The 22,869-nt window shown below is 39.5% G+C and overlaps 1 protein-coding gene across 1 annotated transcript; it reads left to right on the top strand.

Moving 5' to 3' along the window:
* Positions 1 to 371: 371 nt before the first annotated feature.
* Positions 372 to 22,760, top strand: herc3 (HECT and RLD domain containing E3 ubiquitin protein ligase 3). Its single transcript, XM_031863394.1, has 25 exons — positions 372 to 716; positions 2,238 to 2,591; positions 4,004 to 4,163; positions 4,622 to 4,698; positions 5,240 to 5,461; positions 5,633 to 5,724; positions 6,047 to 6,177; positions 6,523 to 6,674; positions 7,210 to 7,265; positions 8,063 to 8,187; positions 8,393 to 8,452; positions 10,766 to 10,877; positions 11,328 to 11,517; positions 12,367 to 12,530; positions 12,686 to 12,799; positions 13,084 to 13,107; positions 13,203 to 13,301; positions 13,455 to 13,625; positions 13,732 to 13,875; positions 15,152 to 15,318; positions 16,277 to 16,343; positions 16,592 to 16,674; positions 17,760 to 17,943; positions 19,519 to 19,621; positions 19,915 to 22,760. Exons 2-25 carry the CDS (start codon positions 2,369 to 2,371, stop codon positions 20,121 to 20,123), a joined length of 3,129 nt encoding a protein of 1,042 aa, XP_031719254.1. The 5' UTR covers positions 372 to 716; positions 2,238 to 2,368; the 3' UTR covers positions 20,124 to 22,760.
* The last annotated feature ends 109 nt before the right edge of the window (positions 22,761 to 22,869 follow it).

Below are 22,869 nucleotides of genomic sequence, written 5' to 3'. Positions count from 1 at the left end.
TATTATAGGTAGAGATGAATATACCAGATTCTGGCTGAGTACTTCCAGAAATTGCAGGTCACGTTCACACTCTCACACTGATTAAGTAGGTTACAATGCCTTCAATGTGGAACACATATCAGTCAATCAGATATTATTCATTTAATTATCTTTCCAGCAACCCTCAAATCAAAGAATAAAGACACTTCATGCACAATTTGGTTGTATTTTCTCTTTAACTCCTGAGAAGCAGGTAACATATGTTTTACTTAATGTGAATGTAATTCATTTAATCTTATTTCCATATATACAATTTGTATATACACTTTGTTGACATCTTATTCTGAAAACCGGATGTTGTCTCACGTCGATCATTCCGCTAACTTCGTGAGGTCCCTCGCTCGCTCGAATGCGTTTGTATTTCAGTATATAGGTGCACTAAAATTTCAGTGTTTGCTGATTTGACCACGGAGATCCGAGTGTCTGCCACCCAAACCGCAGTGAGGCTCTACGAGCCGCCATTGCTGTGAAAAAATGGTCCATCGGGGTGATCGGAGATGACGTGACTCTCGTTAAACGGCTCTGGTTGTAACCAGCACTTCCTGATTGGCAGGCCAATTGCTGCTTTCCTCACTTAAACTCCCGGTGACGTAGCAGCGGTGGTACTTCGTACTTCCTTGTTTGTTTTCTGAGCAGAACCGAAACCGGACTCCCAAATTCAGAATGCATCTATCCAGGTAAACACCTCTTTTGATTTTGGTTATCACCCTGCAGTGTTGCAACACTGTTTTACTCACAATTGAGACATCGGTGAACCAGTGGATCTCTGTGTATTTAGCCATTACTCTGACAGCCAGCGTTGCTGTAGCTTGCTAAGGTTAAATAGCTAACTATGAACTATTAACAGCTCGTGTGGGTCATCAAACCGTCTGATTTGGTTCCATTAATTTACTGTTTAATCAAGATTACATCAGTTAGATATTTTTGAGATATTTAGCTACTCCTGCGTACTGTGATTATGTCTACACAACGCAGGCCACTCCTCTTTACTTTCTCCCCAACAGCAAGCTAACGTAACCTTAAATACACGTCGGTACAGATCCTGACCTGTGGACCATCTAAGTTGCTAAATAATAACAGCAAACCACAGACAATAAACATGCATTCAAACAGTCTCCTAGTGTTTACTAATTGTGCTGTTATTGTTATGTAAAAATTCAGTCCAATAATACAACAGCCCACCTTCCCTCAGGAAGGTTGTAATGTTCAGTTTTTAATTAAAACTGTAGAGAATCTTTGATAGTTAATTCAACTTCATGGTCATTTTAGAGGCTGCAGAATGTTGAGTTTTATTGCATTAGGTAATACTACTACTAATTATTATGTTTTGTTGCTATATGCTTTACAAACATAAAATAGTAAGAACAATCGTGTGAACATGTTAATAAAATAGCAAGAAAATTACTAACAAAGTGCTAAATACTGAGAGGTGTTTAAAATATTTAGTTTGAACAAAAACTAAACATCACAAATGGGTCTAACAATAAACATTTATTCTGGTTGTTGTTGTTATCTGACAGTTCTTTTCTCAATGTATCTTTATGTCTATAAAATGCAGGAACATGCCCATCACAACTTCCTAGAGCTCAAGTTGACATCTTCAAACTGATTGTTCGGTCTGACCAACAGTCTAAAACTAAAAGATATTCAATTTACGTAGAAGGACTAAGAAATCCAGCAAATATTAGAAATAATGGATATTTTTGTTCATGCAAATCAGTGGAAACAAACGGCAAACAACTTTCAAACACAGACAGAAAAGTGATCAAAGTCTGAAGTGTAGCTGTGTTTCTCCTTGTTATGAATTTATTTGGCTATCCTAGTTTTATAGCTTCTAATGAATTTGATAAGGTGACAGATCCTTGACTTCATGTTCATGCTACTTTCACCTGATTATATTGTTTTTGTCTCCTAATTTATGGCACATTTGTTTTTTCTTATTGTGTTCCATTCCCATTTGTTTATTTCTCATGGCTAACTCTGTCAGTAACATGCATGTATTGCATTGCATGTGGGTTGACGGTAAGGCAAGACTGCGTGGAGCTGCTTAAGCAGGGATTACACTGGGAGTTTATTTAAGCACACTGCCCTGTTCTTCTGTCATACAGCTTACATCATTCTCACACACAGCCACACCTCTAAACCAATAGTTTCTTCTTAAAAGATGACAGAAATAAAACATGTTTTGTTTCTTCCAGGGTTGGACTTTACATGAAGAGGAGAAAGCGGGGCTGCTCTAAAGTCTGAACATTTTGTTGTCTTCCTCCATCTGGCCATCGCTCTCTCTGCCTCTTCAGATTGGTGCTCATCCCCTCTTCCCTTTGTCAACATGCTTTGTTGGGGTAATGCAAAAGACGGACAGCTGGGTATTGGTATGGAGAGAAACCTCATGTTTGAGCCGAGGAACTGTCATGTGTTCAGTGGCAGGGGACTGAAAGAAGTAGCTTGTGGGGGTCAACACTCCATGTTCCTGCTGCATGATGGTAGTGTGTACACCTGTGGTTCTAACAGCTGTGGACAGCTGGGCCACAGCAAACCGGGGACCTCCCCAGGTAAGCCTTCGTCATAAACGGCATATTCCCTGACCCTTTTGATTAATCATTACGTAATGTTGCACCACCCTGCTGCACTGCTTTCAGTAGGTGTGAGTGGAAAGTTACCCAGACTGTGGGTTCGCATGACACGGTGTGTTTACAAAGGCACTAAAAAAAACAGATCATGCTAATATTAGCATGCTAACACACCAATAGAAGATGGTAAACATTGTACCTGCTAAATAATAGCATTGTCCTAGTGAGCATTTAGCTAAAAGTACTAACTTGTATACCTTTTTTTTATTCAAATCTCACATACATAAGGGACTTGAACATGTGAATTGTAAAAACGTATTCAACCAAAAGACATATTACAGGTGCAGCTGGACTTTCTGTGGTAGTTGCACCCTTTGTGTGAGAATATCTCTTGATGTCGTGGTTCCAACATTATAATTTTCTAGATAAACACCATTTTTGTGTAAAACTGATGAAGGTTTCTGAAAATGCAGTGAAATATCTTGCAGGTCATAGCAAGTTTGTCTTGTTTTTAAAGCTGCTAGATATCACAAGATCTGGATGACGCCTACAAAAGCATGAGCAAACATGTTGCAATATCATAAGCTTCATTCCTCAACTAATGGACTTCATGTAGTCGTGTGTTATACATTGAGTCTAAATGCAAAGCAAACTGTGCAGAGTGTCCGTGTTTACACACAAGTGCTTCCATTTCTGAGAGGGTTCATTACCAATTCTAGGAGATGTGAAACACTCTCATGGCTTGTGAAGTGATTGCAGACAGTGGTGGGACTGTGTTGGTGTCATGTGGGAGGAAGTTTGTGTTACTTTGTCTCGGCATGTGGGTGAAGCTTTAACAACAATGAATAAATGCAGGAATCATTGGAACTCGAGCAAATATATAGACCTATTCAATAAAAGGTTCTTGAAGAAACTTGATACTTCATCATGCTTTGGGCCTTCATCAGGCATGTTTATTTACTTGAATATATCTTTTTAATACGCCTACAATATGTAGATTACTGATTCAAATGTTTTCAAATATTATTGAAGAATAAGCTCAATTGAAACATTACCAGAGTTATTAGGTATTTGAAAATCTTCTAGGCAATTGTAGCTTCTAACCCAGTTGATCTTCTAAGATAAAACAGTTTTATAGCAGGAAACCACACACCAATCTGCACTGTGTCCTCCTCACATGTGCTTCTGGCTGCATTTCTCTATTTTCTGTGGTGTGACACATAGTATTTCACGGAGAGAAGGCCACAGTCTGAAATTTATATTTAATACCATTTGCCATTTTCATTTGCATACCAAATGAGATTGTAGCTTGAAAAGTGAAAAATCAGTGCATTTGCATCCTCTCTCTACATACTAAGATCTACGTCTGACGCTCTGCCTCTTCCTCTCCACAGAGCTTGTAGGAGCTCTGGATACTCAGACGATAACAACGGTGTCGAGTGGTCGGTTCCATTCAATGGCGGTGAATGAGCAGGGTCAAGTGTTTGCGTGGGGAGCTGGTGAAGGGGGCCAACTCGGCCTGGGGACTGCAGAGGCGGCTGTTCGAATCCCAAGGTGAGCGAGTAGACCATCATGGAGGAATTCAAGCTTTTAGCCTGACAAGAGGGAAAAAAAAAAAAAAAAAAAAAAAACACTACAAGAAAATGACGTTAAAGGGAATTGGAGGTTTGAATATAAGCATTACCGCTGATAATCCAAAATAGCAATGCCATGAATTATTCTGTTCTTATGAAATAACTATTCGGATGCATGCTTTAGGATGGTGAAACCTTTAGACTATAAAGTAGTTTCTTAGGGTTAGCTCAGAGACTCGTCTGTTATGAATTGCAAATTTTCCTGAAATTAAAAACTGACTTCTAAGTTAGGTCCCTTACTCCTGGACACCTTACTATGGTGGCATTTAATGATGTCTCCTGACAACTGATAAAAAGAGAACTAAAGTTTGACTGTTATTTGTAATTTTCTAGACTTGTTTTATAGTTTGATTAACAAATGTTTTTTCCCCCCCTCAGGTTGGTCAAAAGGCTGTGTGAACAGCGGATCTCTCAAGTAATGTGTGGGAATCAGCATTGCATTGCACTTTCTAGAGGTATGCCAGACACAATCTCTTCTGAGCACATGGTTGGGGTAGGGTTATTGTGATAGGCTGTCAGTTGAGCAAACGTGCCCCCAAAAAATACTATACACGCTGTAATTTGTTCACAATCAAATTAATTTGGAAATCACGACAGGCAGACAAATTGAAAGAAAATGCGTCCGATGTTGAGAAGGTTATTCTTTCCTTTTAATATTTGATTTATCTCAGAATACTGACACTGAATTAAAATGGCAGAGAGCAAATGTAGGACACTACATAGGAAATTATATTTTGGACACAGCCATTGACTTTTTTTTTTACCCATTTGTAATTTTCTTATGGCCATTTTTTGGCATCTTGCCTTTATTTCACAGTGACAGTGAGACAGATTGGAGAGAAACAGAGGGGTACCTGAGAGATGTTGCAGATTCATGTTGTGCATTTTAGCAACCAGTCCCACATTACCAAACACGTGTATATTTGCCTGTACTGGCAGTAATTGGTGTAGATGAACAGTAACCTACTTTTGCTTCTCTGTCCTTTTCCCTCTCAGATGGGCAGCTGTTCACGTGGGGCCAGAACACCAGCGGCCAGCTCGGTCTCGGGAAAGGAGAGTCCAGCAAGCTGTTCCCTCATCCCCTGAAGTCTCTGTCGGGTATTCCTTTGGCACAGATAACCGCTGGGGGAGACCACAGCTTTGCTCTCTCCTTGTCCGGAGCTGTGTTTGGTTGGGGCAAAAACAGAGCTGGACAACTTGGTCTCAATGATAAACAAGGTAATAATGAGCTGGATAGAACGGAGCCAGGAGGACGGTGAAGTCCCAGGTGACAATACTAGAGTCAAATGCAGAAGTTGCCATGTTCCCCGAAGTCGTACCGCTCATTTGTAAATACTTCAAATGGTTTAATACAGTGTGACCTTTGCTTGTTTCTGTTCCACTCCTCAGATCGAGCTGTCCCGTGCCACATCAAATTTTTGAGATCTCAAAAAGTTTGTTATATCAGCTGTGGAAATGAACATACAGCAGCTCTCACAAAGGTACGAATACAGATAAACAACCCACATAATATGACAGTATTTTGCCACCAAATGTTACATAGGCCAGTATTGTTAGTTGCTGTCTTATACTTGGGTTATCAGTTAGAGTATTCTTGCTTTATAGTAATCCACTACGTGTTGCACGTGACCGTTATTGCAAAGACAAATCTAAATCTTATTCCAGCCGGACGGCCTAACTCTAACGAATCTTAATCCAACACCTCGACACACGGTCCTGGAGTTTAACTTTGAATAACTGCATTACTATGCCAAGAATCTCTGTCCCCAACAGCAAATTCATTCTGTGTTGCGTCTCTGGCAGGATGGCGGCTTGTTCACGTTTGGCGAAGGCTTGTGGGGTCAGCTGGGTCATGGCTCCACCAATAATGAACTTCTACCCAGACGAGTGCTGGAGCTCATGGGCACTGAAGTGTCCCAGATCACCTGTGGCAGGTAAACCTGCTCACTGGTTCACTTGGTACACCTGTACATTCTGATGCAATTAGAAATCTTTGTTGAAGCTTAAACTGTTTCAGAAAAGGTGTTGATTAATCTTTATTGTCATTTTTTTAGGATGTAGTTACTGGTCATTTTATTTCTTCTGCTTTAACTTTAAAAGTATTTCAAAGTTAAACAGTATCAACAAAACTAAAGATCAGAAGATCACAAATTAAGTTGCGGGAGATTGGATTGTCTTGAATCACAGTATCTGTATCATGTATCTGATGAACTCGGTGTATTAGAGGCTGCTTCTGTCCCTCTGAATCCTAAAGCTTGCTCTTTTTCCCCTTTTGTCAGGCACCACACGTTGGCGTTTGTGCCTTCCTCTGATGTGGTGTACGCATTTGGTTGTAACAGCCATGGCCAGCTGGGCACAGGACTACTGGGGGACGCCAGTAGCCCGCTTCCTGTGAAGGCCAGTTTCCTGACTGGAAATTCCTATAGAACAGGTAAGCAGAAGACTCTGTGCTCACTTAACTGTATGCATGAGTGTGGATGAAATGGCTTTTTTCGAATCACTTGGGTGTGGCACTGCTGATGTACAGTTGTAAGCTGTAATAAAAGTCAGCTATGACAAATAATGAAACGGTACTTGTAAAATGCACCGTAGTTTGTGTTGTTTGAATGATCAGTGTTCAGCTTGTAGTGTTAATGTGTTTGTTGATAATATAATCTAGTGTCTGTCATAGGAGAACATTTTTCAGGCTGGAAGATGACTATGAAAACTATTTTAAGAAGATTCAATGTTGATCATTGCATTCACGGTATATTATCTTTTATAATTCATAACTATGTGTCAGCAGTATACTCATGGTCATGTTCATTTGTAAAGAATAACTTCATACAAATGCAGTGGAAAATGTTCTACTGTATAATAAAATAAGCAAGAAATACAACTACTCTCGGTAACTATTTGATTAACTGTTGTAAAATGTTGCTAACTGTTTCTCTTTCCTTTCTTTTTCTAATCGAAACAATATACAGTGACTAAAATCATCTGTGGAGGAGACCATAGCTTCCTATTGTACTCTAATGACCAGGTAGGTGACAACAATTAAGATTTCAGTAACCTTCTCTCACTCAACTTTGTTACCTGAATTATTATTATTATTATTATTATAATTATTATTATTATTATTGTTGTATTTGCATTAGTTGACTTCAAATCTGTCTTGAAAAGTTTGACTTTTAGTCCTGTTGATTGCTGTCACAGTTATTTAATGACAGAATTCACAGCCTAATTATCAAAATATCATCATTTTTTTGCAGCATTGCAATTCAACTGCACACATACTGGCTCACTTAAAGTTAGAAAACACGATGAAACGTGTCATGCAAAGGGCAAATCAAGTGTCTCATGAAATTAAACTAATGAGGATAAGAGAAATCTCCAGTCCACTCGATACATTACCGTCTGCACTAAACCTTCAACAAAAACCTTAATCAAATCATAATTATAACACAAACAATTTAAAAAAAAATGCAGCTTCATATTACAAAAATACCCCCAAAAGTTTAGGCTTTCCATTAAATCAGTTTCAGTGTTTCACCACAGGGTGGCATTAATGTGTAATCTTTGACCAGTTCTTTAATAATGAGCCTTACTGTATATGGAGCAATTGTCTGCCACAAATATCCAGCAAATTGCCAGGACTGTGCTCTGATAAAGACATAACACACATTCAGCCTCTACTGCAAAATATTTAGACTGAGGGTGTGGCCTATTTGTTTTTATCTTCAAGCAGGAAAGAGACGCAACTGCCGAAAGCCCCAAATGCAAACAATCTGCCAAATGTTTGCGCTGTTATCTGGTCTCTGCTTGTCCTCCTCTCTGCAGAGTTCTGTCCCCCCAGAAGACTTCAGAGTCATTCATGTCAGTAAATCAATCTCTCCAATCAATTATGAAAGATTAAACTCATGGAGGTTAAAGCTGATGTGCAGCACAGATTCCAGTGTCACAAAGTAAGTTGAATAATTCAGGTTATTATTTTGAATGCATTGGATTGAACGGTATATAATGCACGTAAAACCTGTACATTATCTTGTAGATGTTTAGTGTTAGTAGTGGTTTTACTTGATTATGTTCAATCAATTCTATTTGAATGGTCTCTGTTCTCGTTGGTCAAACATTTCTCACAGTGAGACTGTTTTATGTTTTTGTGCTCAGTGACATTCTAATTCAACTCTCCTCTACGGCTTGTTGGAACGCCAGCTTTTTGGACCAAAGGTACGTGAACGCCATGTTTACAAAAGTAATTAAGTACTCGACTCAAGTGCTGTATCGAATAAAATTTAGAAGTATTTGTATTTTACATTTCAGATTAAGAAGTTTCATTTTCTGCTACTTTAGAATTTTACTCCTCTACATTTTAGTGGGAAATATTGCCACTCCACTTTGACAGCTGCAGTTGCTAATTACTTTTCAGGTTTAGATTTGATAAAAAAAACACATGGTAATCTTATAAAATACAATGCAAATCAAAGTTAGAGTAGATGTACCACTGAGTTTTGTAGCAGAACTTCTTCAGTCCTCTCCCATTTTTATCTCACTACTGCTAAGATTTATCTGGTGACCCTTTGGAGGGAACCCACTTGACTTAACTTCTTCACTGCATGTAAAGTTGTAGCTCCACCTCGATTGATCAATATATTATAAAATATATAATTCATATGCCAGTCAGGGGCCATTTTTCTGCAGAATGTGTGTTTTACTTTTGATACATTTTGTGAATAATACTTCTGTACGTTTACTTGTATAATAGATCCGAATACTACTTCTTCCACCATTGGAAGGTTTAAAATGACAAAAAGAAAGTAAAAGTACCCAGAGATGACTGTGAGGAAACAGACGTTTAAAGCATCAAATGGTAAAAGTATAAAGCACAAAAGATGGACTGTAAGGACAAATTGAACAAATATAGAGTTGATATATTGCTTAACAGCCTCACGTTGGTGCGCTTGGGTTCAGGACTGTAGATGAAACAAATATCTGCGGTCTTGAAGGGAAAGCGAAGGCCTTCGTACAGGCTAGAGACAGATGTTTCTCTTTTCTCACAGCAAAATGGTCTCAGAATATCTGTTTTGCTGTGTTGACTGGTTGAAGAATGTGTTATCAAACTGAAATATAACAAGTATAGCATACATAAAAAGGTTTTCTGAGGGGTATCCCTTTACCTGGTCTGTACATCCACCGTGTGTTTTGCCAAAAATATTCAGAGGATCTTTTAGACTCTTATGAAAGCTCGACTCCTGCGAACTGATTCAGCAGGGACCTCACAGGGTCCCCTTCATGGCGCGTCGTCTTATCCACCAAAAGATGCTGATCGTCGGGGTTGGGACAGATGCTATCTGTTTGGTCGCTGACTGATTTCTCTGACCGTCACTGTGTGTGAAGGTATGTTGGCTTTTTAGTACAGACTCATCAGCAGATATTTATCGCGTCCAGGGAATGAACAGTGGAGGCCATCGGGGTGGAAAACAGACGTCTGGAGACGACCTAAAGTACTTCAGACTCTACTGTCTGCTGAAAGTCATCAGAGATTAGTAGTCACTGAAACTATCAACCAGGTTTCACATTAAACCAGTAAGATGGTCCAAAGTAACTCCGTACATTTACTCAAGTACTGTACTTAAGTACAATTTAGAGGTTTTTCTATTTTCTGCTACTTTATACTTCTTCTCAACTACATTTCAGAGGCACAACATTATGTTTTACCCCACTACATTTATTTTAAAGCTTTAGTTAAAAGTTGCTTTTGTATATTTTACTACAAAGCAGATACACTTTACATTACAGCTAACCCTTGAGCTGGTTTGTGTTCATTTTAGCCAGTTAATTGATTTTTATACCACATGGAAACAATGTTTGACTGGAACTGTAGGAATAAAAATACGTCATAAATGCATGAATAAAACTGTATAACATGCATTCAAACATGGTCAGCAAATAAGTGTGCCTAAACTGTAGTTCGGGAGGCTGTAGTTAAACTGGTTTCGTGTTTGAAGTGTCGTCATTTTCATTGTACTTGTTACGTTTGGGCCCCAGAATTGCTTCTCTGGCTTTTTTTTTTTTTTTTTTAAGCTCACGGAGTTCTCAAAATAACGTGGGTCAGGGATTGTACTTGATGTACTATCTGCATCAGTGTTTCTTTGTTTGGCAAACAGTCTCCACAAGAACAGATCTGATGTATTTGTGTTATGACTAAATAAATCCTGTGCGTCAGGAATATGAAGGCTTACGCTGTAAATAATCGCTGTCGTTCATGCTGAGGGGGTTTTGTTGGCTTTGTGCATTGGTCTGTACTCGCTATCCTCGGGTCTCTCAGGCCGAAGAGGAGATCTGCTTAGGGATTGACTTAAATATCTTTAGGCTGTGTGTTTACCTAACCGTTGGCGTTTAATCCAAAGTAACGTGAGCCTTTAACATCAAGGCTTTGCCTCAAAGTCCGTGAATCTGAGCTCTGCCCTATTTCGATCCCGTTAGTAATCACTGAGACATCATAGATGGTTAACATAATCATGTGTATGTTTGCCTTCTTAGTGACGATACCCACTTCAAAACCAACCCAAAGATCCCAGGTATCGATCTCAACTCTGTCAGAAAGCTATTTGAGACGCTCAGCAAACCGGCTTTCTCTGGACTTCTGGAACAGGTATTAACTAAAAGTGTATTCAAGAATGTAAAAAAGGTAATAACATGTTTCTCTTTTCTACTCTTCTTGACATGACTCAAGTGTGTTATTAAGTAAATACTCAAACTAGCTTCCTGTTTGGGTTTCTGTCACCATAATACAGCAGTTCAAGTAGGAAATCTGGGGTTGTTACACAGCACTGGATTACTAGCTTGTGGTAACAAGAACATATTCATATGTGAATATTGGGCTGGCTTTGAAAGTACATCAAGTGCTGCTGTATTCTCATGGATTGAGTCATAACCTCTAACCGTAGCTCAGTAATCATAGGTTTGGGGATCACGATGCTCCTCAACCCAACATGACACCGAGGCCACATTCCAAACCACTAAAAGCCTCTCCCAAAATTTTTATATATACAAACAATCTGTTAAACATGTCCTCCCTTGTTCTGTGTCCGACTCCGTTTAGGCCAGCAAGAGTTTTGAGAGTCTGTTGATCCCTCAGCTGCCACGCTCCCCTCCTGACGTTGAGGCCATGAGGATCTACCTCATCTTGTCTGAGTACCCGGCCCTGTTTGACTCCAAGAACTACATCCGCCTCACTATCCCCCTGGCAATGGCCATCCTCCGGCTTGATGCCAACCCCAGCAAAGTATTGGGTACCATACTTGCATGTACTCGCAACAATTAAAACATTTTTTTTTTTTTTTATATCGCTCTAAGTGATTTCAAATGGTGAAGTCATGTCAACAACCTGTGACACTATCACGCCACATCACACTCATCTACATTACGTCTGCATCCTCATCCACATCCGTGTCACCTTTGCTCAGCCTGTGATCACGACATTTAAGTACTCTACCAAACTAGAAAATGGTTCCAGAAATGCATGAAACTGACTGATGGATTTCTGAGGCCGATATTAGTATTTGGGAAAATCAGAAGTCCTCAAAATCAGACGATACAAGGTTTAGTTGGTAGCGGGTCAAGAGCCTTTTAGTTTAAGGGGAATCAAAAACAAGAAACCGTTTGCCACACAGCAAAAGAACTCTGCTTTTGTCCAACTTGAAACAAAGCACCATGATGATGCCTTCTTCGTTGCTGAGATCTTTGGGAGTTGAAATGACGTCGAACTTGATACACTTTACTTTCACACCTCAAACACTGCGTGAAGTGGGCATAAATGTTGGATCGTCCCCAGATCCTCTAAGCGCTATGTCGGAAAGTGTGGCGGTGAGGGTGTTTAAGATGCTGTTTGAACTTTTGTTCCATCAGCATACTGATACTTTAAATACAGATTACAAACAGTCTGTGGACCCTGCTTATGTACAGCCTCTCATAAATGTGCTACAACACAAACACATTTACATTTAGAAACGTTCAAAAACACTGACTGATCAACAAAGAAACTCTCTTTATAGCTTGTGGTTGTAGTAAAATACCGTCTGTTTTTTGTTCGAGTTACTTGCTCTATAATTTAATTCCACATTTTTTCTCCGTCCCTGCAGATAACTGGTGGTGTTTTTTGGACGGCGGCGTGTTCACCAGAATGGTCGACATGTACAAGAGCATCATTGTGTTCATGCTAACGGGAGGCAAGGCGCTGCTCGTACCGGTTTTCCACGAGAACTATTTTGTCGCCACTCTAAGGCTGCTGGAGAAACTCCACAAGGTATCCACACAGCTCACCTGCTGCTCCTGTAAGCAAGCCACCGATTCTCCCTCAGCGCAGTCTGAGGAGGAAATGTGTTTTTCCCTGTTTGGTAGCTATTGAGATAAACCGTTGACTACTGTGTTGAGTTAGGTGTTTTTATTCCATGTCGCCAGGTAAACTTAAAGGCCCACCATGTGGATTACAACCGCTTTTATATCCCTGACATCACCAGCCTGGTGGACATCCAGGAAGACTACCTCAAATGGTTTCTGAGTAAAGCGGACATTGTGAGTACTGACATTCCCTGATAATATTTCACTTTCTCGTTACTTGATATCTGCTGAAGACACACACACACACAGACTCTTAACTCATGTCAGTCTCAGTGTTTTATCTTATCGCTGTTTGTCAGTTCTTGCTGTCCAATAAGTGTCTTAGTTCGCAGACGAGCCCCTTTAACTACTTTGACAATGGATGGATTTAGTTTCATAATATAAGAGCTGCTGCTCTTGAACTTTTTTCACTTTAAGTCATGTCAAATGACTTTGCTTTCTCTCATTTTTTCCCCCAGAAACAATCATCCTCCCCTTCACAGGTACCTGATTTAGAATTGCATATTATATACATTTTTTTTTTTAATGTTATGAGAGTATACATAGTAGTAAGTATATTTCCTAATTTTCCCTGCAGGGTGACTTTCCCTCAGTGAACCTCTGTGCCTACCCGTTCATACTGAACGCTCAAGCCAAGACAACCATGTTGCAAACCGACGCTGAACTGCAAATGCAGGTACCTGCTGCTGATGATCACAAGTGATCTTGTGGTTTCGCACAGTTCACCAATTTCATTTGATTGTTCTCAGTTAATGTCCCATAATTATCTCTTTGAATTTGACTCTCTTCTCTTGCCTTTTCCCCACCTCAACCCGTGAACGTTACCCAGATGGCAGTAAGCGGGGCAAACCTACACAACGTCTTTATGCTGCTCACGCTGGAACCCCATCTTGCTCGGAACCCTTACTTGGTGCTGCATGTGCGCAGGAACCATTTAGTAAGCGACACACTGCGAGAGCTCACCGTGTACTCTGATGTGGACCTCAAGAAACCGCTCAAGGTGAGAGCTACGTCTAAGCTTTTGAAGATCTCTGTGGTTTTGATAAATACAGAACAAACTGCTGTACTTTTTTGTGATCTGCTCCTCTCCTCCTCCCTCCATCCAGGTGATCTTTGACGGAGAGGAGGCCGTGGATGCAGGTGGAGTAACTAAAGAGTTCTTCCTGCTGCTGTTGAAGGAGCTGATGGATCCTGTGTATGGGATGTTCACTTATTACAAAGAGTCCAACCTTCTGTGGTTCTCAGACAAAGTAAGTTTACACTGTATTCACATGTTAATGATGTGGAAAAAAACACGCATATTGTAAGTTAATAAAAATGAATAACTGCAAAGATTTGAAACGTAACAAGTTTAGGGAGTGACACAGTAGTTGAACAAAAACATATTAACCTCCTTACTGCATTTTTCTGGAGCTTGGAGTTGAGTTAACTTCAACTTGAAACCTAACGTAGAGACAAACAGACATTTCCTTGCTGGTAAAGTAGATGTATGTTGTTGTTACGCTGTCTGTTGTACACCATCAGAAAAACCGAGGTAAGTTTGTCCGTTCAATTCCTCCTTCACTCTCTGTAGACGAGAGGCAGTGACGGTTTGTTAGTTTGTCAGAGATGATGCGCATGGAACATTAATCAAAAGCTCAAAATGCAGTTTTTAGTTTTGAGACAGTTTCCCTTTTGTTTTTGTTTGGTTGAGAGCTTTTTTTATCACGCTTCTATTTTTTCCAATATGTGATAATAACAGTTATCTTATAATGAATATGTGTTCTGGCTGTTATTTGACCTGTGCTTTCCAGGAAGAGCTTCTGCTCCTGTCGTTAGTGGTGATATGTCAGTGGGAACATTCAGGTTGACAAAACACTCTCCTCGATAAGGGAACATGTCCCTGAACATTAAGAACCACTGGTTACTTAAGTCAAATGAAAGTGAGCCATGAATAAACCACAATCATCACTGCCACTTTTCTATTTCCTGTTTGTCTGTCTGGACCACTTCAAACTGCTTTTTTTTTTAAAAAAAAAAATTTTTTATATAACCTCGCATGTATTATTTTATTTTTACTTAACAAACCGTGTTTGTGGAGGACAGTGAAATGTACACTCACATTTAATATGTGTATACTATTTATGCGTACTAACACTGGAACTCAAAGGAATCTTAACTTGAGCATGTTAAATGGATTTAATTACCCATTTTATTTTCAGGGAGTTTTGGATCACATGTTTTACTAAAATGTTTTTGTTCAACAGACCTTTTAAATACTATTATCAAGCTGTGATAATTTAGAATTTGAAAAGCATGTCCGATAAATACCACTAACCAGGTATTATCAGTAATCCTAGTTTATTTTGGGACAATAAAAGTTGTGAATTTATCTTGCTGGTATATCTTCATCTCTAAAGTTTTTAAAACTTGTGGGATGTGAGAAGTCATCAGTCATGTTAATATACACTGAGACACTTCTTTTGTTAGATCTTAGACTGGTACAGAAAGGCAATCCTAAAATATTTTCCTTTTGTTTGTCTCCAGTGTTTTGTTGAGCAGAACTGGTTCCACCTGATCGGGATCATCTGCGGTCTGGCCATCTACAACTCCACAGTGGTGGACCTCCACTTCCCCCTGGTTCTCTACAAGAAGCTGCTCAATGTGTCGCCAACCCTGGAGGACTTCAAGGAGCTGTCACCCACCGAGGCCAGGTAGCCCGTCGTCTGAACTTTAAATGTCCTGCACTGCATCCTCTCATGTTTAGACTTTGTGTTTTCTTAGACATTGCACCTGCTGCGCACAATTTATCTCGCTTGGGTTGTTTTTTTAAGAAGCACTAAAATTGACTGCTACTGGGAAATGCTTCTTCATTGAACTGAGCAGGAAGAGTCAGCATTTCCTTTGTGCCTGATTGTGTCCAGTTGATGTTGAGATAAAACCTCTGAAAGCTACAAAACTGGAGTGATGCTTTTAGAGACAACTCTCCCTTAAAAGACATGATCTCAACTTTTTTTTTTTTTTCTTTTTTTTTTTTTTTTTTAAATGCTACTGTTATTTTTCTGTCTTAAATGTGCGATCCTCTTTCAATGATTTTCATTTCCTTTGCCAGCGACACTTCCTCTTTCCATGTTTCCTGTGTTGTGGTGGTAAATATCCAGCATGTTGTTTGCAGGAAATCTAACGCAACACATCCCTCCGAGTCATTGCCTGTGGTGTTATTGGCCAATATGTCGCCACTTCACTTTTAATCCAACAGACAATTTCTAGTTGATCCATGCAGCTGTAGGACAGGAACAGCTGATCTCTGGTTTTCATTTTAAAAGTTAAACGGGGACACATTTAAACCTAAAGGCCAAAGTAATAAACTGATAAGGTAGAACAAACAGATTTCTGAAATGATTATTACAGCTGTCAACAATGTCTTTAGCTTTGCATGATGGTGATGTGCATGAAGGAGCTATTTTTCATATGAAATGTACTAATGAGTTTCTTACTTCATGGCGTGGTGAACATTTTAATGATGGTGATTCTGGCCTTCACCTTTTTCATATGTTTAGTTGTTTTACTAATAAGATAATTCGCTTGTGTTTTTCCTCCACTGACGCGACGGTGTGTTGTAATGGTGTTGTTACTTCCAGACATTAACTTCTTCGGTTTATTCGTCTGCAGGAGTCTACAACAACTTCTCGACTATGATGGAGGTGATGTGGAGGAGATGTTTCTTCTCAACTTTGCTGTAAGCCTAACTTTTCACCTGTTTCACCTTCATGACTTTAAGGTTAAGAGTTTTTTAATTCCCAACGTGTCTCTAATACTTTCTGACTTCCCTACACCGCCTGTGGCTGTCAGAGAGATAGGATATATCAGGCTTTGGCAACACAGACAATACTTGTTGTTAGTAAACAATGAATCGTTGGTTTTGGTCTTTTTATGGGATTTTTTGACAGTCTAATCTAAGACTTATTTGTTGTGTCCACACCTCAGATCACCAGGGAGAACTACGGGATGACCGAAGTCAAGGAGCTCGTTCCCGGAGGAGAAGGCATTAGTGTGGACAAAAACAACAGGTGAGGCAGCTTTATATATTATATTAAAGTAACAATTTCATCAGTGCTTCCTTTACTTGATGTCCCATTTTTAAATGACCTTGTTTCATGAACATTTTTAATGCTCTGTTCTTTCTAAAAGACAAACAGATGACTGAGGTTTTTAAATGTATTGTTTTTTCCAGCGCTGAGATTATCATGTCGCTCACACAGCTGGCAGCTCGTGTCCCATTGTTCCAACTGAAGGTCATGCTCTGTGTTGAAAACGTAGAAAACAAAGAGTTCTGTATTTTAATAGTCGGTGTGTTTTTTCACACTATCGCCACCCTGTTTCTGCAGCTTGTCCTTGTGCCAGTGGCATTGATTACAGTGTTATGTGGAGGAGTCTGCAGAGAGTTGTGGGGTTGGCGGTGTCAACATGTCTGGCTGCTGGTGCTAAACAGATGGCGATGGCGGCAGTGACCCAAGTTGTTCCTGCAAAATCCCCTCAACACTCCGATATAGAACTGTAATAACAGAATTAATGGAGAAAACTGTCATCGCTGTGGTGTAAAACATCTAAGTCATAGACACTGAAGGAGACATGTTGATTTGGACTACACCACCGTGCAGCCCCAAACAAAGCCATCTTTTCCTGCAGTAGGGAATTAACTTCAGTACTGCCAAAGGAAAGCCAGGAATTGTGACAGCTAGTCCATAGAGGACTCTTGCTTAATTATTTTTGAATGCTTTTCCACGCATTCTATCTTAAATAATGTTGAGCTGCACAGTGTATTTATACTGATGGAAGAGATGATCAATTTGACCTCTCTGAGCAACCTCAGCAGTGAGACCTCACTGAGATGTAAACAGACTCAGGCTGGATGATGAGTTTGTTGTTGAACTCCAGTGAGCCTGAAAAAAGCAACATCTGAAATTATAATCAAGTTAATCATAACACACACACGGGTACAGACACAATGGAGGAGGAAGTGAGTGTTTACAGTCACACCTTGAAGTCTGGATAAATAATTTCCTTATAAACTGTGTTGTGAGGATGCAGCTGTAGTGCAGAACAAATTAATGAATCTTGAACATTTACTTAAGTGTGTGTGTGTGTGTTTCAGAAAGGAGTTTGTGGAGGCCTACCTGCGCTACGTGTTCTCAGACTCTGTGAGCGAGCAGTACTCGGCCTTCTCCTCTGGCTTCCTGAAGGTTTGCGGTGGGGAGATCCTGCCGCTGTTCCAGCCGTCTGAGCTGATGGCCATGGTGGTCGGCAACAACAACTACAACTGGGAGGAGATGGAGAAGGTCAGTGTGTGTGTGGTTTAAAAATCTGGATGTTTGTAGTAGTAACAAGTCCAACAATTGTGATTTTCTGTCCTCCAGCAGAAATTTCAAACCATTTCCTGTTCCTGGTCAGTGAGCATGTGTATAACTCATAGTTGGATTGGGACGACTGTAAGAAGAAAACCTTAGTGCGCTGTTATGCAAGTGTTTTCAAACTGACAGTCGTGGATGTGACGATTATCACGTAGGACAGAGCTGGAAATTTGACTTTTACGTCATCAACATCTGGCAAGTGAGTCACAATGCTCACAGTGTAACTGACAAAGCAGGGAGTATTTTCCACTAACGCAGTGCTGAGCAGTAACGCATGACATGCTAACTTTCACAGGGAAGATTTGTTCAGCAGGTTTTGAGGACATTTTATGCCTCAGAGCCGGCGATAGCCATGGCCGGGTTGTCCGTCAGTGATATGGAAGTAATTGGGATGAACCCAAATGAAGAACCACAGAATACTGAAACTTAGCAATGCTTAAATGTGAAAGGAGGGCAGAGAGTCTCTTGGTCAGAGACGTGGATTGAGCATGGATTGAGCATATCTAGGCAGGGAAGCCAGACAGAGTGAGGGGAGAGTCTTTGGTCCAGAGTGTGATCTGGTAGAAAACAGTAGTCGAGTCAAGACAGCTGTAGACGCAAGAGAAAAAAAAAGTATGTGCTTTGATAAACAAGAGAATCTACAGGCTGGAATGAGACTAACTCAGTAGCTGAGTCTACAATCTGACAGCATGGTGGAGTTGAAGTCTTTAAAGTCTTTAAAGTCTTGATCCCACTTCTGTAATCAAACACACGCACACACAAAACGGAGAAAGAATTAACGTGATATCTCAAGAATGCCTGGAGGGAATTTCTTCAAATGATGCACAAATGTCCACTTAGACTTAAGGATGAGCTAATTGGATTTTGGTTGTTAAAGGTCGCTTTGAGAATTCATCAAATTATGACGTTCTCACACAAATGTCTAATATGATAAAGTGATGACGTTTTGGACAGACATGGATGTAAACTGCAACTTGACTGGTCGGTGGTGGCATACAACTGTTGGCATACAACTGTTGGCACACTAACAAAATAAGCACTGAACACAAAGAACAGCTGAGCCTGATGGGACTGTCATTAGTTTTCTGTCTTGGATAAATAAGAAGTTGGACCTGATGATGACGTTCAAGGAAAAGTCAACAGATGCACATTTTCTGTTGTGTTCGGCTAGATGTTAAAAAGGCAACGTGAAACAATATAATCAACCAAATGGCATTTGGTTTCACATATTTTTTTTTTTACTTGTGATAACTCTGGTCCTTGTTCAGATTACAACATAACATCAGTGTGAAAACCTAAGAGGTATTGTTATGCAAGATAAATCAAGGCAAAAATTATATATTTGCTTGAAATGTTTAGTCATTTTATGTGGAAATGCATGCACGTTGCTGAGGAATTAGTTTCACTGGTTGATGTTGTGTAGGAGTTGATGCAGGAGAGTAAATGTGTAAGTGATGATAACACAGGGAAAGCTTTTCATCACCACACCTTTCCTCTTTGCAGAATGCTGTTTACAAAGGGGAATATACAGCCACGCATCCAACAGTCAGATTGTTCTGGGAGGTGTTCCACGAGTTCCCTCTGGAAAAGAAGAAGCAGTTCTTATGCAAGTATTTAATTGCTCGATGTGCATGACAGTTTAATTATCACACTCGAACGTCTCATAAATACTGTAATAATGTGCAGTTTGTTCATGCGTGACAATACACTGTCTGCACACACTTGGCTTTAACTAAAGCCTGAACATGTAGGTGAGTGTGTAAATGAGCAGCAAATTGTAAAGCTTTTTATAACCGCGCCATATAAATGCAGCCATGTCTCATTTATGTGGCAACTAGAACCATTTTAACCGGCTCTATAGTTGATTCTAACTCTTACCTCCGTGTCTCCTGCCTCCAGTGTTCCTGACCGGCAGTGACCGCATCCCCATTCACGGCATGGAGAGCCTGCGTATCGCCATCCAGTCCACCACAGCGGAGGAGCACTACCTACCGGTGGCCCACACCTGCTACAACCTGCTGGACATGCCCCGCTACCAGACCAAAGAGACCCTGCACCGCCGTCTCACTCGGGCTGTGGAGCAGTACGAGGGCTTCAGCCTGGTCTGAGCAGGAGGAGACACACAACCGTTTTAATGCACTTTAACAGCAATACAACCCCCGTGTCGGCATCAAAAGAGTGTAATGGGGGACTTCAGGACTGGTCACTCTCTTTATATGCCCTCACGAGATTGTTGAACATCTTAAATCTGAAAGGTCTATCTATGTACATGCAGAGTATTATTGTTTTTTTGTTGTTTTGGACATAGTTTCTCAACCTTCTGGGACCGTTTGAAAGATCCTTTTTAATGCTGATGTATTGATATTTATTTTAAATACATCACAGCCCTGAAATACAAATATAGTCAAATAAGTCAATATTGATGAATGAATGCACACACGATTGACAAATGTATTTTGTGTTTTATATAGGTTATTTTCTTTTTTTTTTTTTTTTTTTTTTTTGAATGCACACAAAAATAGTTATTAATAAATAAAAGTGTATCAATGCCTTGGCTTGCAATTTTGATGTTACAATTTACTATTTTGTCAGGGAAAACCTGACCAGCCTGTATTAGTTTGATATATTACAAATATATCAGACAGCTAAGCCAACTTTTGCTAGTGTGTATGTATGTATGTATGTATGTATGTATGTAAAAAAAAAAATGATCACAAAATACATTAATATCACCACCTGGAATCATACAACTTTTGTGAGCAAACATCGAAGGCCAAAAGAGGTTGAGAAACTCTTTGGGTGTTTATGTAGTTTTATTTTTGTCTTTCTTTTTCACAGCGGCGTATTTTATATTCAACTCCTTAAATTCTATTTTTTACCTTTTAATGAACTATGTTATTATTTTGAAACAATATATCTTCTTTTTGTTACTTTTAATTTAATAAATAGAGTGGCTATTTTTTGACAAATTATAAAATGTGTATATACGTATGTAAATAGAACTTTGAATATAATCTCTACCTTTTGAAATGTTTGTCCCACTGATCTTGTTAATGGGAGAGTATTCGGCGAGGAGAAGGGTGCCGGATGAAACGTGGTGAATATTATTTGCAATCCCTCTTTTCTTTTGAGCTGTGGATCAGAGCAGCTGACTTGGTCTTTAACCTGCATTCAACAGTGTTGCCTTCTACAGCAAAACATGAAAAGCTGACTTCTAAAGTTATTTATTTTTTAGTGGTTGTCTGTGTGCATGTTCTTGAGTGAAAGCAAAAACCCGATTGTCATTTAAAAAATGTGACACTTTGGGAAATACGCGTATTATCTTTCTGCCAGAGTCGGACGAGAAGATTTGTACCATTTTCCAGATCTGTCTGTTGTATAAGGTGTCAATTAGCAGCTTGGTAGGTTAGCTTAGCACAAAGACTGGAGACGGGGGGGAAACGGCTAGCCTGACTCTGTCCAACTGTAGCACTAAAGCTCACTAACTAACTGTGTGTTTTTAAAAGTTAAAATGTGTAAAAACAAGATTTTGCAGTTTTACATGTAGTTATTTATCCAAGTATTTCTTGGCTGTGACCAGTGTCGCATGGTGTCCTGTGACCCATGAGCTTCTGTGACCTAATTAGGAGAGAAATTTTAGGTCTGTGTTGCCACTGCAAACCTTTATTAGAATTTATTGCATGCCCTCATATTTCATATTCAGGTCACTAATAACAGTGTTACACCATACACTTTTCTGGAGTCCCCAACTGATCAGAGCCAGGAAATAATCTGGCACATAACGCCACTTAAAATGACAAATTGTTGTTTTTACACTTTGGTTTGAACAAATTAGATATAACAAGTTCATTGTTGAGCTTTAGACATGCTAGTTGTCAGATTTTGTAACCGTTGGACAAAGCCAGACTAGCTGTTTCCCCAATTTCCGGTCTTTTTCCGAGACTAAGCTAACTGGCTGCTAGCTGAAGCTTCATATTTGGCTAACGTCGCTGAGCTAACGTTAACTCTCAATCAGAAAGAGAATAAATATATATCTGAAAAGGTCTCTTAATACTACATACATAATCATTAAAATATATAAATTGTGATTAGTTTGTTGCAGATAATTAAATTGTGATATTTGTACAGGACGACACAATATTTAAAAGTGTGAGCAGATAACCTATTAAAGACTTTAGAGCTAGTCCGTTGAGGAACTGTATCTATCACATCACTTGTTCCAAAACTTGCCCTGATGCTGTATGTATTCCTACAGTCAAACCCCTCTTATTCCAAACTGATGTTTAATTAGGTTGCATTGGTGTGAAGTTTGTGAATTGGTCTTGCATATGCATATATTTTTTTATATATTTCATACCTTGTTGTGAAAATAACTTCAGACACTGACACATCTGTTTAGCAATAACGTGAAACAGCCCAGTGATGTTGTGAAAGCTCTCTGGGTGACCCTCCTAAAGGTCTTAAACACTGGACTCTTCTGAGATGTTTTCTTAGGACACTTGCTTCTTGCTTTGCTCTATACTGCATGTACACACATGTTTAGTCAATACTTGTCGAATTAAAGCTAGTTTCCCCTGCAGAGTTTAGTCCTATGCAAAGGTTTATGCGGCCCTTTACTTTTTTGCACCTTTTAATGTGCTACAGAAAATGTGATTTTTACTTTAGTTTTTTTGCGTATATGTCTGAAATCTACACAAAGCTCTGTTTCAGCCAACTTTTTTACATTAAACTATACAATGCTCGTCTTTGATTGTATCATTAACAGAAATATGTTCAACATTAGCTTAGGAGCTCATTGTGTCTACTTACTTTCTGTATTATCTTTTAAATTGGCATCATCAATAAATTAACCTT

Source organism: Anarrhichthys ocellatus, unplaced genomic scaffold (assembly GCF_004355925.1).
Source record: "Anarrhichthys ocellatus isolate YVR2014 unplaced genomic scaffold, GSC_Weel_1.0 scaffold28, whole genome shotgun sequence".
NCBI lineage: Eukaryota > Metazoa > Chordata > Actinopteri > Perciformes > Anarhichadidae > Anarrhichthys > Anarrhichthys ocellatus.
Note: the sequence above shows the minus strand (reverse complement) of the source record. Positions and strands in the feature narration are given on the sequence as shown.

Coding starts and splice junctions, on each gene's coding strand:
- herc3 (XM_031863394.1), top strand. CDS start 2,369: ATGCTTTGTTGGGGTAATGCAAAAGACGGACAGCTGGGTATTGGTATG. Junction 8,188..8,392: donor ACAGATTCCAGTGTCACAAA/GTAAGTTGAATA, acceptor TTTTGTGCTCAG/TGACATTCTAATTCAACTCT. Junction 11,518..12,366: donor CAACCCCAGCAAAGTATTGG/GTACCATACTTG, acceptor CCGTCCCTGCAG/ATAACTGGTGGTGTTTTTTG.